Genomic DNA, 18439 nt, shown 5'->3' on the forward strand with positions numbered 1-18439 from the left:
CGTGCTGGCGGCCTCACAGAGGGCAGTCTGAGCCCTTCACCAGCTTTGAAGTGCAGCAAAGGTGCAGGCAGAGCAGAGAACTGGGGAAATTAAGGAGAAGAAGTAGACATGTTGCCGAGACCTTCCCAGGGCTTAGTGTGCCGCAGGAGGGGCGAGGATGAAGTGTGCTGTGTGTTGTCCTTGTGTGTTTTTCTGTCACATGTGGATTTACTTGTATCTGGACATGCTGTGATCGAAATGGCAACCACTGTTACTACTATGACCCCATCAGCAGCTCTGGTGTTGTTTCCGACAGACCCTGAAGACCTAGAGAGGGAGAATGACAACGGGACGCCAATCCCCACCTCTGATAACGATGACAATTCGCTGGGCTATACAGGTAGAGTGTTTCTTTCCCAAATACAACTTCCTCGTAAAATGCCTACACCACCATCAGTCATCAACCACCTGTGTAAAATGATCTAATCATCCCCGCTTCCAGCTAACAGCCACAACTGCTTGTTCTCATTTTCCAGACTTCATTCTGTAGCTGGGAGGGCATATTGCTAAAGTAAACACTTTGGGGAACAGAAATGTAACATGAAAACTGCATGCATTCTTGTTGTTTGTCTATTTTTAATATAAAAGAATGCTTATCAATCTAAAACTTTGATGCTGCTAGTATGTTGAGAAGGATGTTTTCTTAGAGATTTAATATTTGACTAAATTGTTATCAGAAAGAAAAGACTATCCACAATAATTTAGTTTCAAACAAAATTATCTGTACTTTTTTTTGTTGCACCTGTAGTCTTATAAACAACAGAAGCAAACTCTTAAAGAGTGACACAATTCATTATTGCCACCTTATATCTCAGGATTGTGTTTGCATGATGTATTGTTATGTTATCCACCAACCACTTCTGAAATAAATGCATGTTCACCACCATAAAAGTAACAACTTGACTAATCGAATGTGTTGGAAATAATTCATATGTAAATGTTTAAGAATGATCACCCTGGAAATATGTAAATGTTTCTTACAGAATTTCTAAGGATAGCTTTAAATATAATTGCATAAATTAAACAGGTAACTTTGAAATAATTGGACTAAAACTTTAGATAAGGACAAAAAAAATCACATAACCAGTTGAATGAGAAAATGATATAATATTGGTGTTGTTGTAGCAGCAGCTATTTATTATGCCCTTTTCATTAGTCCTTATTAACACAGTTCTTATAGACTTTGCTAGGTTGTCGGCTGTGGATAGGTTGTGTGTGTGTGAGTTGGGGTAGTTGGAGTTAGACATAATGGAGACTTCTGCTGTATGATTAAAAAGGTACAGATGACTGTCTTATAAAGAGTAATCCAACAGATACATTTCACCTTGTTATAAAATCATAAACAGTTACTCTACATCAGTGTCATTGGCACTGTCTTCACAGCAATATTACTCTCCAATTTTATCCCTTGTCTACATAATTTTGGGTTTTAAACACATGCAATAAGTACTAAAATTAAGAACACCTTTATAAACAACTTTAATACTTGTTATATTTATTTTACTTCTATGAAAAACTCATTCTCATTTTCCTCCCATCTTTCAACATAAGAATGGAGATTAAAAGACAACAATTCAAAGTTCATTGGGGTGAGATGGGAGAGAGTTTGTATGATACTTTTCCGGAAATTAGCCAGAAAAGAGTTGTAAATGGCAACCCTTAATACCACAAATAACAAAGAAGTTCATACTTATGAAAGGAGGAATCCAAGTTAGTATTCTTTATCAGGGCTGTCCTCATTTGCCAGTGCATCTTAGTTTTACTCCCTTGTGTTCAGCCAGTCTAAACCATTGTTTAGATAGATTAACAGAGTTTGCTCTTTGTCTTTTACAGATTTCCTGAAAATTATATATAACCAATGCATAAGTCATGTTGGAGTGTTGAATTAATAAAATTTAAATAACAATGCATTTAAAACTAAATGTAGCATTTAACATTTTTTATTTATTTCTATTCATTTTCCTCCTTGGGTTAATAAGTAGACAGATTTCTGCTATTAAACATGTCATTAGGTGAACTAAAATGAAGTAATAAATTTATAAAATTATCTCTGTATTCTGCAAGGGAACTAATTAAAGCAATATAATTTAATGCAAAGTGACTGGAAGACAATCTTCTAAATAATCTCATTTTGTTTAAACAATCTAGTAGTAAGTTTATTCTGTATATTTTGTTTCAGTAAGTACTTGATTATTCAAAAACTTCTTTTCTACTATGTGAATTAGCATGCATTTCTGTCTCTTTCATGTGCATGTTAACCATAATTTTACTCATTAAATCCTCCACTGGAAGTGATAAGAAAAATAAAGTAGAAAATAATTTTGGCTGCTTGATAACAATTATAAAGAAAGATTTCAATTCGCTCCGAAGTTCAAGTAATAGTTCAAAATAGTACTTGAAATTATGTGCAGATTTCCTTTTCTTTTGTTTGCACATGTGCATGTGTGTGAATATGTGTGTATATGTGTGTGTGTGAATTCCCTGTGCTAGGATCACAGATAATTGAGGTTGATAGAGTTTTTATATTACCGAAAATTCAGATCAGAGGAAAGTGAGATGGCCTATTTGTTCAGGAACATTTTGCATATTTAATGTAAGTTGTCTATAGTTTACCATGACTAGAATTTAGTAACCCTGGATACAGCAGCAAGAATGTTGTAAGAAATAAAATATACATATTAAGCCACTTAGAGAATGCACAAATCAATTATGAAATGAATCATTAATATAAGTTAGTTTCAAGACAAATTTCCATGAAAGTTAACAAGCAAACATATAAGGTATTGTTTGTGGACTCTATATTTTTTGCAAAATATCTCAAAATGACTATGCCAATTGTGCATATAGAATGTTTACATTTTTAGTAAGGTATTGTTTGTGGACTGTATATTTTTTGCGATATATATCAGAAGGACTATGCCAATTGTACATGTATGATGTTTACTTTTTTAGTACATGTTACTTCAATTCATTGAGGTGATGTGAGAATTTCTCTCTCCTCTTAACATTTAGTGTAATTAAAAAAGAAAAAGAGTCTGTACAATTCTGAAACACATTTTTGGGGGAACATGAAACAATCTCAGAAGATCACCATTTCACTAAAATTCACATTCACATAACCCAGATTTCCCTTTTTTCAGACATTAAGAAGAGTATTACTTTCACTGCAAGCTAATTTGTCACTACAACACCTTCTCTAGTACTGAAACCATTTGTGACCTTTACTGTCAGATTGACCTATCCAACTGTAATCCATGGATCTCATATTGTACACATGAATTTACATTTTTATTAATAATCTAGTTAACAAATGACAATCTATTATAATAGTAATTGCTGCTTATGTCATATACCGTTCTTGTCTAAATTGTTTAAGTGATATAGTTGAAAGACAGAAAAAAAATGGTAATACAGAGTTTCAGGGAAAAACTTGTATCTATTCCTTTTCTCCTTACCATCTTTAAATACAATACTATAAAGGCATGTAAGGTTTTTAAAATATTTCAGTCTCACTCTTACTAATCAATGAATGCAAAGCAATTTCTAAGGTGGCACTGTGGTATGTTTTTAAAGTGAACTTGTGCATTACTTACAGCAAAGTAGCTCATTTCCTGTTTAACCAAGCATGTCATAAACATTGGAGGTTATTTAACAGTTCAACAGCATATAGCCTTTGTTGCAAGAACAAGTTAAGATGAGGTTTTAAATCAGTACTTTATGGGGTTAGACACACATCCCAATGAAGTTGAATATGTAATGATTAATGATTTTTTTAAAGAAGGTTTTGAAAAGGGGACATTATTTATTGGCTGCTGGAAGTGCATATGTTGTTTTACAAATATGAAAAAAATTAAGTAACATGTGTAAGCATATTTAAATTTATGAAATATACACATAATTCTTGCATATTTCTGGAAGACACTTTATTCAAGGACATAAAATTTAAAGAAAAGCTTATTAATAAAAAAATTTAGGGAATAAGTTTTAGAAAACAGTAATTAGGAAAGATATCAAACTTCATCCATTTTTCTGAGTACCAAAAAATGTCTACACGTCTGATTTTTAATGTCTAAAATATATCTTTTTTCCCTATTTCTGCATACTAAACGTAAGACAATGTCCCCCATTTCCACAGGTCTGTTTTAAGGATTAGCCACCTATATGTACAGTAACATATTGGAAGAAAAACTAAATGCAAATTTTAAAAAACTGAAAAATTATTAGGGTTATGTCAGTGTAGGTTCAAGTAAAATCTATCCATGGAATATCAGAAATTTCAGAGTAATTTCAAATGCGGATATTGGGATCTTCTGTCCCTCATGACTACCTTCAATTTTGGTTATAATTCTGTTTAGTAGAAAACAAAATATATGCTCTCTTATATTTAAAAAAAATCTTGACAAATTATGTCATATGTTCCTCCATATGAACACAAATGGTAATCCCAAAACTATGTTTTGCCTCATGTTTTTGAATCTCAACTGGTGACTATGAATTAATGATGACATTTATTCTTCTGTGTCCCTACATTCTTAATTGTATAGGTTCACCATTAAAATCAAACAAAATTTTGTTTGGCATGTGAATTTTTAAATTTATATATTGATACTAATAACTAGCATTTATTATTACTTCATGTACGAAAGGCAGTTTTCGAAGTACTTTACATGCAGTAACTCATTTCATCCTTATAACAACCCTCTCAAGAAGGTGCTATTATTGATAGCAACAATGCCTGATGTCTGCTTCAATATTCTAGGTGAGAAATAGTCCAAAATTAATCGCACATTTCTAAGCTCACAGTGTCTTGAATTTTACTGAGGTTTTGTCTATAAGCAACGTCTGAGCATGTGGTTGGAAATTCAGCAGATCAGCCATGCTCCTTCAACAGAGCAGCACAGTTCAAGTGACCAGTATTTTAGGTCTGCTAATTCCTATCCTAGGTTCATTATTATCATGATAATTAATGAACATAATTTTAAAAAATCAAGTAGGACAAAGGCTTTAGACAAAAATAATCAGGGACCTACTCTACCACCTCATCCTTGAATCCATTGGCCTTAAACAACCTCTTTTCTTACTCTTTTAGCTGTTTCTTCTGACAGTTTCCTTCGTATTTTTAATAATATGCTTTCACAAATACTTCTTGATTTGTCAGTTTTAGAAATTATCTAATAAATCTCTTTCCCATCCTCTCACTATCACATTCTTCATTAAATTAATAGTCACAGTTTACATTAGTATTACTAAGCAAATTGTCCTTAGGTGAGTCCACTGCAGAGTCAAGTAGAATACTGTAAGTACATTCCCTTCTTTGTAAGTGATGTTAATTTTCTGGAGTTAATAATTGCATTTTTTTTAACTTTCTAGATGCTCAGTTATATCCTGTGTTCCATCAGTCTGAGATTTTCTCTGACCTCTCCTCCATAAAATCCTCCATGTTTTTGTCCCAAACTGCTTTCTGTTTAGACCTGTGAATTTCTCACATGACTCTTTTATGCTGAATCTCTTATTTCCTACATATAATTTCTTCCTCTTTCCTAAGTTATCCCCTTATTGACAGGAGCCTATCTTCCAGAAAGCACATCCTAATAAAAGGTTGAAAACATCAAAAACAAGGAATTTTTACTAGGATGTGCGTTGTGATGGTTTGCCCATGGCTCCTTGTTTATTTCTTTTTCTTGGTTATGCTGGGCACTCAATGGGGACTCTCAAACTGGAGAATCATTTATTTCATTCATGGGAAATTTTCTTAATATTTTTTCTGGTATTTTTTTTTAAATCTCTATTTTCTCTGCTCACCTTTAGAATTGCTATGAATTAGACAGTGGGCCTCTTAGGTTAATCCATTAAGTTGCTTGTCTTTTCTTTCCTGATTTTTAATTCCTCATCATTTTCTTTCCAACTTCCTGGGAATCATCCTTTTTATTCATTGTCCACCAATACTTTTAGGAATTTTGTTTATCATATGTTAAACTTCTCAGAGCTCTTTCTTATTTTCTTATGTCCAACAAGCTTAAATGAGACTCCCAGAAGAAGAGATTTCAGCTTAATTTTTCTGACTCAATTTCTGACTCTACTATAACCTCTGTAACCTCCAAAATGTGGATAAAGTATTAGAAATTTCAAAATTCATGAGCTTACAGGTGAGGAAACGGACACTATTAAAGTTATCGTAATTTAAACAAGTTACTTAGCAAAAAAGACAACTAGAACCTGGTCCCCCAAATCCAATTTTTAGTTGTTGTTTTTTTTCCTATTTTTTGACTTAAAATATCTCACACTATTTCTGGTAAAAAAAAATTCAAAATACAGGAAAATAAACTGCAGAACAAAATAAAACTAATACTACATACTGGTGGTTACATATTTTTAAGTATATTATATTTACCTCTAGAAAATATACTAATTTACAAGTTCATATAAAATTCCTATCTCACTCCCTATGACATATCTGGGTAATCATGTATTCATTTACTTAAACAGAATTTTACATGTTTAGTACCTACTCTGAGTAGAGCATTGTACTAGGTTCATGGGGGTAATTAAGATATAAAATCTATTAAGATCAAAACCATGAATCGCTTCTCTTTGGATCACCCTAGCTGGTGACTCTACCATTAGTTTGCTCTTTATAGGCTTGTGGATTAATTTATGCATAATATGAAATTAATAAACATTCCTTAAAATGATTAATCTAATCATCTGTACTTGCTATAGATCTGACTCAGGAATAAATCATCACCTTACCAATTTAACCAATGGGTAAGTCTTTCAATAGTTCAGGAAAAGACATACATATTTTTTCCAGCACTATGATACTGTCAAATTTGTGATTTGTTTTGAGCGACCTCAATTATTAAGCAATTCTGCCAATTCTCTGAAAATATGAAAGCACACAAATGAGACAGAGATTAGTGTAATGGGCTAAACTTATGCCTCATACTCCAAAAGTCATTCCCCTAGATTGAGATAAAAAGAAAAACGGTTTTATTTTTATCATAATTGACAATACACAGTAGACACGCCTAACTCTGTCTTCCTGAAGCTTAAGGTACATGGATGCTTCAAGTGGATTTGAACATTAAAAAGCAAGTTAAACTCTAATCAATGGAATTCTGACAAGAACAGTTTAAAGCAGTTTGTCTTAAGTAATTTTTAAAAAAAATTTTAAGTAAATTGTGTGTTGTCCTTACATTTATTAACACTAATTCTAATATCAGAGTTTTTCATGAACACTTTGGAGATTTAAATCATTCCAAAACAGCATTTACCAAGTATACAAGTATGTATTTGTGCCAATATTTATATTTATATAATTAGTATTTGATAATTTTTTTAGTGTGACACCTAAACATTTTGAGTTTCTGTGGCAGGGGAAGGAAAAGCACTGTCTCTGACCTTAAATAAAATGGTAAAACCTTGATTTTGATAGGAAAATTGCATATAATTACTTCTGATGAATACACTTGATTTGAATTTTTGAAAGACTGCTTTCAATTTTTAAAAATATCCAAAAGTTACAAATTTTAGGGATGTGTAGATAAGTGAACATACTCAGAAACATAAAGTATGCAGGCATTCTTTAGGTTTGCCGATATCCTTAAGACAGAACACTTATGCATATGAGGAATTCAGATGAAAAGTTTTATTAAAGAATTTTAAGGAAATTTTAAGAAAAATAATGCTCAGGTTGTCACAACTATAATAAAGTGGCTGACTAATTATCTGGATAATTCAGTAAAAATTTTCATTTACCCAGCAATTTATGCAAGAAAATTAATATTTTAGCTGAACAGTTCGTCACTTGGAATGCAAAGGCTTGGCTCCAAATGACTTTTTACAGATCCTTACCAGGCTCAAAAGCCTTCTAAGCAATACATTTTAACAGCATGATCCTCACTTCCCAGTCAACATGCAGCCAAGGGTAGAGTTTATTCTCTGCACTTCTTTTTTTTTTTTATTATCAATATTATTACTTTTTGACATTCTCTGATGTTGCCGTGGAGCAGTTGGGAAGGAGGGAGAGGGGAAAAGGGGAAGGAAAGTGATGGAAGAAGGAGGATGGAGGAGGGGTGGTATTGAGGCCTGTGGTACCCCCCTCATTCCTACAGGGGAGACCAAGGGGCTTCCAGTGGTGGCTTGGTCATTGCTGAGCTGTGTGCAGATGTCATAGAGGTGTGGCAAAAGTCCGCACTTCCCACCACCCCAGCTCTGGAACCTGGAACCATTCTTGCTGCAGCTTGGTGGTCATCACTGGGCTGGTTGTACATGTTGGAGGGACATGGCTGAGGCCCTCAGACCCCCACCGACCTGGCTTGGGAGAGCCTGGGGCACTTCCTGTGGTGGCTCAGTGGTTGTCACCAGGCTGGTTGTGGATGTCAGGGGCTGTGGCTGAGGTCCCCAGCCCTCCCCACTTTCTGGCTTGGTAGCCCAGGGGACTTCCAGTCGTTCTAGGTGTTATAGGTATTCTTAGGTGAAATGAGACCTTTACTAGTTAATACCAAACTTTGTCTCTGGTTGTGGGTACTCTGTTTTTTCTTTCAGTTCTGTGTTGGATTATTTGCTGTTCCCACCATTTAAACTCTGCACTGGAACTAATCTGTTGTCCTTTGCTTACTACTAAAGTAGGGGAACTTCCTGTGGGGACCAGTACTTGAGCTCTGTGGTTGGGCTAAATTGCTGCTTTGCTGCTGATTCTCTGGGGAAGGCTTTATGCTGCAGCTCAGGTTTTAATGATTGACTTTATAGGTACTTCCAGCTCTTGTGAGAGCTGGCACATTTGGGCCTGAGTCTTTTCATAAAATTGCACCCCCTGAAGTTCTATATTCCTGACCAGTCTCCACTGTGTGGACTTGCACTGATTGAGGGGCAGATCAGCTGTCCTTGCTATGTCCCAGTGTTCCCCCAGTGGGACCATCTTCCCCGCTGCCTGCACTCCAAACACTTCCCATCAGAGGGGCTATGTGCTGGTCCCTTGCAATTACTCACCAGACCCTCTGAGTGGGTCTTTTTTTCAGTTCTTGTGGCTCCTTGCTCCTATGTGGGTCTATGGGAACCCTGTTAGTGGCCTTGCTAGCCTGGAGGCCACCAAGGCCCTTTTCTCCCCTACCACCGCCAAGCAACTCCATCCAGAGGGCACAACTGTGGCTTTTGCCAGCTCCTGCTCCATGTCCTCAGCAGCTCCAGCCTGGAAGCAGCTGGGATTAGAAAAGTCAGAAAGGTTTTTTCTTTCTCTCATCATGGCTTCTCCTGCCCTCGTGCACTCCGTAGGTCTCTCCTTCTCTTCCCCTGAGCTCTAGCAGTCCCAGCTTGGCTATCACTACTTTTTTGTCATTGTAATTGGTTGATTTGTGGGAGATAGTGATGCTGGGGACCATCTATTCCTCCATCTTGACCAGAAGTCCTCTCTATACTGCTCTATATTCCTGCTGTGGTCCTATGCAAATCATCCTCCTGCTTGTTTTGTTTTCGTTTTCCAATTCATATAAAGGGAATCATATTGGCAGTTCACTAATTTTTCTTGAATACTAAAGGAGAATTGGCTAACCCTTCCTGATCTCTAATTTTTAGAGAGACATTTAGGCAATGATAAATTTTCATCCCTTCATTAATTTCACTATAATTTTTTTCATAATTCATATACATTAGTCCAACTTTAGTTTATCACAAAAAGTTAATCCTAGGAGGGCTATGCAAGAGTTATATGCATTTGATACAAAACAAAACATTTCACTATCATTTTACATTGCTGCAAAGAAACTATTGAATCATTAGGTTATTCTGTGGTAACAAGCAAAATCAAAATTTCCATTGCAACACAATGGAAATTTCTCACTTAGGCTTCACATAGTCACTCACATCTCAAGACTAACTGATCTGCCTTCTTGACACAGACTTCCATGATTACAGCAGCAAGAAGAACAATCATGAACTGGCTTTAACAGCTTCTGCTTAGAAATAAATTCTACTCTTATTTATTTATTTATTTATTTACTTACTTACTTACTTATTTTTATTGATACATAACTGATTGTACATATCTGTGGGGCACAGTGTTGAATATCAATACCTGTATGCAATATGTGATGCTCAAATCAGGATAATTACTATATTTATCATTATGCAATGTAATGATTTTTTTGTGTCCCTTTACCAATTTTTCATCACTATTTTATTTATACAAAAAAGTTGCATTGACACACCTAACTTCAATGGAGTAGGAAAGTGCAATCAATCCTACTATGGCTTTGAAGGAGAGAGAACTAGAAATACTTGGTGAACAATGCTGTCAGTACTAGACTAATGAGGTAAGAAACAGGAAATTTGCCATTGGTTCAGAACATGTACCATGTGAGTAAAGAATCTTAACCTCATAACGCACCTAGATGGTGCAATAACTGAATATATTCAGTTGGTTCTTCAACTGTCATACCAGCCTATATTCAATCTGTTCCTTCAATTCACTGCTAAAAAAATATTTTTTTGTTCAAAAGTGGTGTTGTGCATGATAATGGGATGTAGAGCAAGGTATTTAATAAATGCACAGATGATGAGTCTGACAGAAGTATGGTGGGAAGGAAAGAGCATCTACTCCAGTGAAGACATAAATAACTTCTCCCTCCCTCATGATGAAAGGAGTTCAGTATGATTATCCAGACTGGCTGAGCGGATCCTGTGTACTATTAGACCACATTGGTGGTTCAACATTACTTCGTGCTATGGGCAGACTGGCTCTCAGCAGTACTGGTGGCCGTTCAGTTTTGTTGAAGGTAATAACATATCATTAAGCCCATACATAACCTGTTTCCTTGCTACCCTGGACACATTGTTCATGAGTTAATTGTGCAAATAGTGGGACGGTGGAGGAAGAAAGGGAATGATATCTAATCATCCTTGCCACCTGTTTTCTAAAAGCCTCCTATGCAACACAAATTCACTTGTAAGTGTTCACCTGGGACACTAATATCCTCACAGGAGGGTACTTCAAAAAGTTCATGGAAAGATTAGTATTGTCTTTTAATTCCATTTTTCCATAAACTTTATAAAGTACCCTCATATTTTGAAGTTGTTTCAAAGGGCCTATGTCAAACCTCTTGCCCAGATTTCCTTGTTATGCATTCTGCAAATTTATTTCCTTCTAACACCCCAAACAACCATCCAACCCTTTAGCCACTATCCCTGAATCAATCTCGATCTATATCTGTAATCATCTCTCCTTCAAAGTAAAGTGAATGACTGGGTGTAGCACTCCAAGTTTTTCCCATAGTAAGGATTTACTTTCTCTATTGTCCTTCATGTCACTCTTGTATGGGCTGTCACGCAGAAGCAGTACATTTCCAATCAATGCCGGCATGTCATGCTGAACTAAATATATATTAGGCTCATTCCTGTGCCTCTCCCCACCCCCCAACTGGCTGTAGGAAATGCCTTAGGTAGTCATACGTCTGGATTACTGTGGGAGTTGTGGCAGTGTAGCAGGAGTAAATGCACCATGAGTGAGAGCGACATGCGCATGGAACATTTTTATACTTTCAGCACCTGCTTGAACCTGATCTTGCTTTGCCTATGTCAGTTCCATTTGATGAGGGCATGCTTCTGTGTACACCCAACTTATAATGTAAAGGATCAAACATCACCCAGCTAATGGTGGCTGCATAATTTGGGAGGAATTTGGGTTCCCATGATTAGAAATTCAATCACTCTTTGTTTCAAATTGCAAGACAGAAGCTGAATTTCAAAAGGAAGTTAATTATTTTCTGAAGAGATCGTTGCTTTCCTCTAAAGCTGTGGGTGGTTTATGCTGTGATTCTACCATCAGAACTTGCCAGAAGCACCATATCATATTCCAACACTGAACAATTGGATTTCCTGAGGCATATGGCCCAAATAGTAGAGCTGCTTTGCCCTGTAGGCTGAATAAGTAGGACAGCCTTCTCTTGCTCTACGTCACACTCAAAAGTGATATCATATGGGTCAGTTAGTAAGTAGAAAGGAATAGCTCACCCAAATGTGGTATATGTTTTCTCCAAAATCCAAAGATAACCAACAGGGAGATGTATTTGCTGAAAAATGTGTGTCAAGGAGCAGCCACTTGTCTTTCATTTTAGAAATAATATCTTGACATGACTGGACCTCTCAAAATTTACAGAGATAGGTAGAATCCTAAGTATTTTGGGGGTTTATTTTCCACCCTTTGAAATGTTTATGACTTATAAAGATGTGTAGAGTAACTGCCTTATTATTCACCAAAATCTATGAGTATGATTTCATCGATCTAGTGGTCCAGGATGATGACTCGGGGATAATGAGAGGATCAAAATCCCAAAGGATTAAAGACAGAGAGTTGAGGTAGTACTTAGATAAGATAGTGAATATGCACAACTGTACTTGTGAGGCAAAAGCAAAATTATCCTAGTATTGTTCATTTCCTGAAAAGAGAAGAAAGCATTTGCCAGAATAATAACTGCATTTCATGTACCAGAGTCACTGCTGACCTTCTCTAGTAAAGAGACAATACATATCTGGAAGAGTCTTTAGTATTTAACTCTCCACCTGATTATGTATGCAATAATTATTGTCATTCTTCAAGACCTATCTCTTCTCTCCATAGATGAAAGAGATCAGTTTAATGGGGATAAGATTAGGATAAATAGCCACTGCATGTGTTGTCTTTTATATTTGTACTTATTGTCTCATATTTTCACAGAGATATGGTATTTCATTTGAGTTTTTTGTCTGTTTGTTTGTTATTTTATACACAGTGGTGATTCTAAGGACTTCCTACCATAAAAAAAAATAATAATAATTCTTGCTCATCAGGTCAGTGAGACAATGTGTTATTCTGCCAATTGCTGATTCAATGACGTATCAAGAATTGACCAGATTGTCACAAGATGGATTTTTACTGGCAGATGTACTTAGGATAAAACTCTGTTGACCCATGGAACACAGTAGTGCTGTCATCTCTAGGTATTAGCAATATCAAATTGTTTGTGTTTCCCTTTCTTCAAGTCAAACATCCTGATGAATGGTCTTTCTTTCAGGAAGTTCAGAAAGAAGAAAATAATAGTACCTAATTTTGATGTTATAACTTCTTTCACAACTGCTGGCTTCTTCCTTTATGGGCTCCTCTGAGCCCATGCATTGGGTGAGGCTCATAATTTGGCAAGTGAGGGATGCACCTTGACTTTTCAACACATGAATCAAATCAAGTCTTTGTTCACCACACCTCAAATTTTTTTATTTAAAACTTTATTGGAGCTTGGTAACTTACAGCTATTTCAATCCTAGGGAGTTGTGATCTCTAAACTACAGCAAAATATCCTTGGGAATCCACTGACTACTAACCAAACCATGCTCATTTTTCTTCTGGGGTTAACTGCCATCATTTGGCCTTGACCTCTCCACAACCCTACTGCCCACACTTAAATCAGTAACTAATTTGAGCAGCAGTGCTTCTTAACTTTATCCCTGGGCTACAAACACTGTAGTGCTTTCCAAGGATTCAGGAGCACTTCTCTGAAGTATGAGAGGTCTTCAAAGGGTTCATGGAAAGCTTCATATTATATTTTAATTCTATTTTTCTGCAAAGTGTTGAAGTACCCTTGCATAGTTTCAAATGCTCTGTTGAAGGGAATATCTTCTGGGCCCTTCCAGGAGACAGAGTTGGAGGATGAGTAAGTATGTCACAAAGGATAAATCCACTCCAGCATATGGATTCCTCTACATCAGCACCACCCAGTAGAAATATGATGCATGCCACATATGCAAGCCACATGTGTAATTTTTAAATTTTCTAGAAGCCATATTTTAAAATAAGGTAAAAATAAATGGGTGAAATTGTTTTTAAAACTTACATTTTGTTTAACTAAATACAGCCATGATATTATTATTTACATATGTAATTAGCATTAAAAGTATTATTGAGATTTTTTACTTCACTAACAAACATCTTGATTCAGACTAGCCAAGTGTCAAATGCTTGATAACCCCATCAATTCCTCCTTCTCTCTCTATTATGTCAACATATTCTGGCATCTAAACTTTATTTACTAAAAACATCATTTGAGGCTAAGTTTCAGTCAATACCAAGAACACAACTAGAACCATTTCCAGCTATGCAAACTAGCCTTTGAATCCAGAATCTCTGTTAAATGCAGTCACGTTAATAAATTCAACCACTTAAAAATTATTTTTCTTTTCTGGTCCAGAACATTTAAAATAATATCCCATAGAACTTCTCCAGGTTTTGTTGATATCAGTTAGCAAAATCTAGTAAGACTTTTTCTTCCTGGGTTGGGTTTTACAGCTGTGTCATGTTGAGAACTGAATCTGATATTTGCTCTGGAAGCAATGGGCAGTGAAAAGTGGGGTGTATAACGAATGAGTATCTTTATCATGATAACTGTCTCCAAGTTAGGCAGGACCAAGAAAGGCAGGTCCAGCTTCATAAAATGGTAAGAAAGGGCTCTTCCTGCTGGCAAGGGAGAATCAGTGGGATTTGGGAAGTCAGGTGCTCAGACTTATTTGAATCCATCCATGTAATTCCATTCCAGCTTTCAGGTTCTGGCACATTTCCCAATCAGTGCTCTAAACTTTTTCACACCAGAGGCCTGGATAAGCTGTAAAATCGTTTTCTATTATAAGTCAGCAGCCCCAATCCAGCAATGCTGAGTCAGATTTTCAGATATGATGGCCCAATGGCTATAAGACAATAGAGATTTTCTGTGCTCCCGACTGTGCCTCAGCCAAACATTTAAAATGTGGGTGCTTCATTTCTACAAATGATTGAGAGCAGTCAGAAGCAGGTAGCCCACCCACATAGACCTTGTATTCTTTATTGATGTCATAATAGTCTCTTGCAGGAACAGTTGAGTCTGCTAAAGCCTTGCCTCAATTGGCAGTTCATTACAGGTGACCACAGGTGATACATCATGGCACTGCTATGTCACTGTCAGTCTCTCATTTTCAAATTGCATTCAGATTTCATTCACTTCAAATCAAGTGCGTGTTATCAAATCCCAAATCCTCATCCTTGAGGTTCTGTGGCCAAAATCAAGAATTTGCAACATGGTGGGTCTCTGTTTCCAAAACCTTTATCACAGAAGGTAGAGTTGAAGGAATTAGAAATTACTCCAGATATTTTAATAAAAAGGGATTTAATACAGTCAATTGGGTGCTTACAATATCACTGGAAGGAGAAGAAAAACCAGGCCTCCAAAAAGACCCATAGAATAAGTCACCCCAAGTAGCCCACCAGAGAAGCAGTCATGTCTCACTTACTGAAGAAATTGGTTATCAAAACACAACATGGAACTGAAAATTCTTTAAGTTGGAGGCTTAAAAGTCTGTCAATGAACTAGTAACTAATTTATTATTTCTGAAAGTTTAAAATGTACCCAATTCACATTCACAGTAATAATTTACATCTAGTAGGCACATAGCACTGTTTATTTGACATCATCTCATATAATTCTCACAACAGCTTAGGGAGGTGGGTTTTATTATCTCCATTTTATACATGAGGCAAGTGAGTCAGAGAGAGATTAAAACAGTTTTCCTGATTTGACACACTATCACGTCCAGGGAATCTAGCCTTTATTCTGTTGCTTCCCCTACCAAGGTAGGGGTTATCTGTAGTAAGCTTCATGGATTATTAATAATTGCAAAGTCAGCATGTGCATGTATAAGCTTTCAAATTACCACAGTTATCCAATTAACCCATAGTTACTTATATATAGCCTTTAGTGATGCTTTTCAGGAGCAGACTAATGAATTTCAGTATAAATGATTATACAAGTGGGAAACAAAGGTCATGAAAAAAAAAATGGAACACTTTGTAATAACTGTTACGTAAAGGGCTTTTTATTCCCCAAGTCAATTTTAAAGATTGAAGTCTCAACAGTGAACTAGTCGATTTTAATTCTTTTCAGTTGGTTCTAATAAAATTTTTAAAAACTAGTAATAATGATGTATCAATTTCTTAAACATAATGCTTTAAGTTTACAGATGAAATAAGAGAAACATACATATGTAGTAAAAGTATAAAACATGCATTGAAATGATTTATACCAATTTCCTATCTCTGGGAGAGTATTAGTAGAAAGAAAAGTATGAAAGAAAAGTATGAAAGAAAGCTATAGCAATATCCGTAATTATTTTTTTCTATTTAAAAAGAAGATGTAATACAAATGTGACAAGAACTTAATGATTATTTATGTGGAGTATGAATGACTCTATTATATTTATGTAGTTTTCTGCATGTGTGAAATGTTTCATAACTTAAGATTAAAGAGTTTTTAAAAATTAACATTAATTCTTAAGAATTATTGCAGTTCTATGATTCCTTTATGTAATACAGCATACTTTGTATGTCATATAGTTTATGCTAGCATCTGCATTTTAAAACTGATATGTAATAGAACTTTGAAAAAGTACTTTAAATTGACATGGCTATGTTAAAACAAAACCAAAAGAAAGAAGAAAAGAACTTTTGCTTAAGACCTAAATCTTATAAAATATGCTTTTGATGTGTTGGGATTTTAATGTCCATTCAGGTCAGACATGACCTCAGTTTTTAAAGATCTAGTCTAGAAACAAATGCCTGTAACCGATTTTTCTGTTCTAAAAACATGAAAGAGGCTTTATGATATACCTTAACATCAAGAATATGAGGAGCTGCATTAAATACTATGTCATTCAATTTTTCCTTCAAAATGTATGCTGCATGTAGTGTTTATGAGTAAATATGCTTGTTTGTGATCTCTTTTCAAATGCAATTTAGATACTTTCAATTCAAAAAGAACTAGTAGAGGCAGATAAAATCCTTTCACAAAGAACTGTACAGAGCTAAATTACCATTTCTAGAATAAGGGTTTGCCACAGAAATCCTCATTAGTGAAAATGTTCTGAAGAGAATCTGTCAGATTCTTCACTCTATAATTTAATCAAAACATTGCTCAAGTAACCAGAGAATGGCCACCCTTATTCACCCCAGATGTTATGGACATGCAGTTCCTTTTAGTTTTAAACTATTTCTCCTGTATGTATTTCTATCTTAAGTTTCCACTAATGACAATAGTCATGAAAGGAGAAATTCAGAATCGTAGTCAAGAATTAGATAATAGTTGTATCTATCTTTAAGCTAAAAATGAAATAAAGAGAAGTTTCTGAAAACAAATTCTGGTATTACTGATTGCATAAGTAATGTACTCTCAGTACACGTAATTTAGAATTGTCATCTAATAAATGAACTGAAATTCAAGTGAAGTATTAGTAAAAATGTGTTAACTTTGTAAAAGTAGTTGAATGAACATTAGGATTCTATTATTGATGTGTAAAAGTGACTTGTAGGTGAACATGTGAAATTCTGAGAAAAAGTTAAAATAAGACCACCTTTCAGTTACAGAAGTGCATTGTTTACACAAGTAGCTATAACCTTTGTTGCTTCTGATGTCTTATATTAATTAGACATTTATATATATTCATCTTGGAGTACTTTCTATGCATCTAAGCAGAAAAAAGATAGTCGTAACAATCAATACCTTTTAAATCAATGTACAATATCCACTTAAATTTGTTTTACAGACAACTAGCAAAATCAAACAACTCAACTAAAAGCAAAATATTAGGGATTATTTAAATAGAATGTGAAATAAAAGGCCTATTGAGCATTGTTGATACTGACCTAGTATTCTGATATATAGTAAGGAATCACTCAATTATTTTATCAGTAAAAGATTTACACTGCCTTTACATTAAGCACCTGTATTTTACTACAACTAACATAATTAGTTTTTTGTCAAGTTTGTGGGAAAATTTTATTCCTTGATTTAAAAATTACCTTAAGTTTTTATTTCATCAAACTATAATTTAAATAAGAACTAATGTTGAAAACTACTGAGTGCTAAAAATTTGTCAGTTAATAGGCCTCCCTTACAAGCAATCCAAAAATATCAACAAATTTCCAAAATTAGTTATATTAAGAGGTTAACTGCTTACATAAGTAATACACTCTCAATACAGGTCATTTAGAAAATAAAGGAAAAGTGTAAAATAAAATCATCAGCACCCAACATTTTAATATGCAAGCAGTCCTCGTTACACACCTGTAACTAATCCATCATGAGTAAACTCCACTTAAAGAAAATTCACACACACACAAAGGCAAGTGCAAAATTTCATTGAAATTGAGAAAGTAATTAGACTTGATTTTTTAAATGAATCTACAATTTAGAAAAAGTAATTTATGTTATGTTTGATTAAATGTGCTCTGGATGTGCAACTATGCTTTAACTCTTACAATGAGTCAAACATTAATTTTTAATACAATTTCTCCAATAAACCTTGTTTGATAGCATAATATAAAATTTATCACTTCACGTATGACACCGGACTT

At 34.9% G+C, this 18439-nt stretch overlaps 1 protein-coding gene across 1 annotated transcript in view; it reads left to right on the forward strand.

Annotated features, from left to right (window-relative positions):
- The first annotated feature begins 237 nt into the window (after positions 1–237).
- ROBO1 (roundabout guidance receptor 1) overlaps positions 238–18439 on the forward strand; it is a 474875-nt gene continuing 456673 nt past the window's right edge. The window contains exon 1 of the mRNA XM_063077793.1: positions 238–379. Within this exon, the coding sequence (XP_062933863.1) occupies positions 238–379 (142 nt within the window). The remainder of the gene's footprint in view (positions 380–18439) is intronic.

The sequence above is a fragment of the Cynocephalus volans genome, chromosome 1 (assembly GCF_027409185.1).
Source record: "Cynocephalus volans isolate mCynVol1 chromosome 1, mCynVol1.pri, whole genome shotgun sequence".
Classification (NCBI taxonomy): domain Eukaryota; kingdom Metazoa; phylum Chordata; class Mammalia; order Dermoptera; family Cynocephalidae; genus Cynocephalus; species Cynocephalus volans.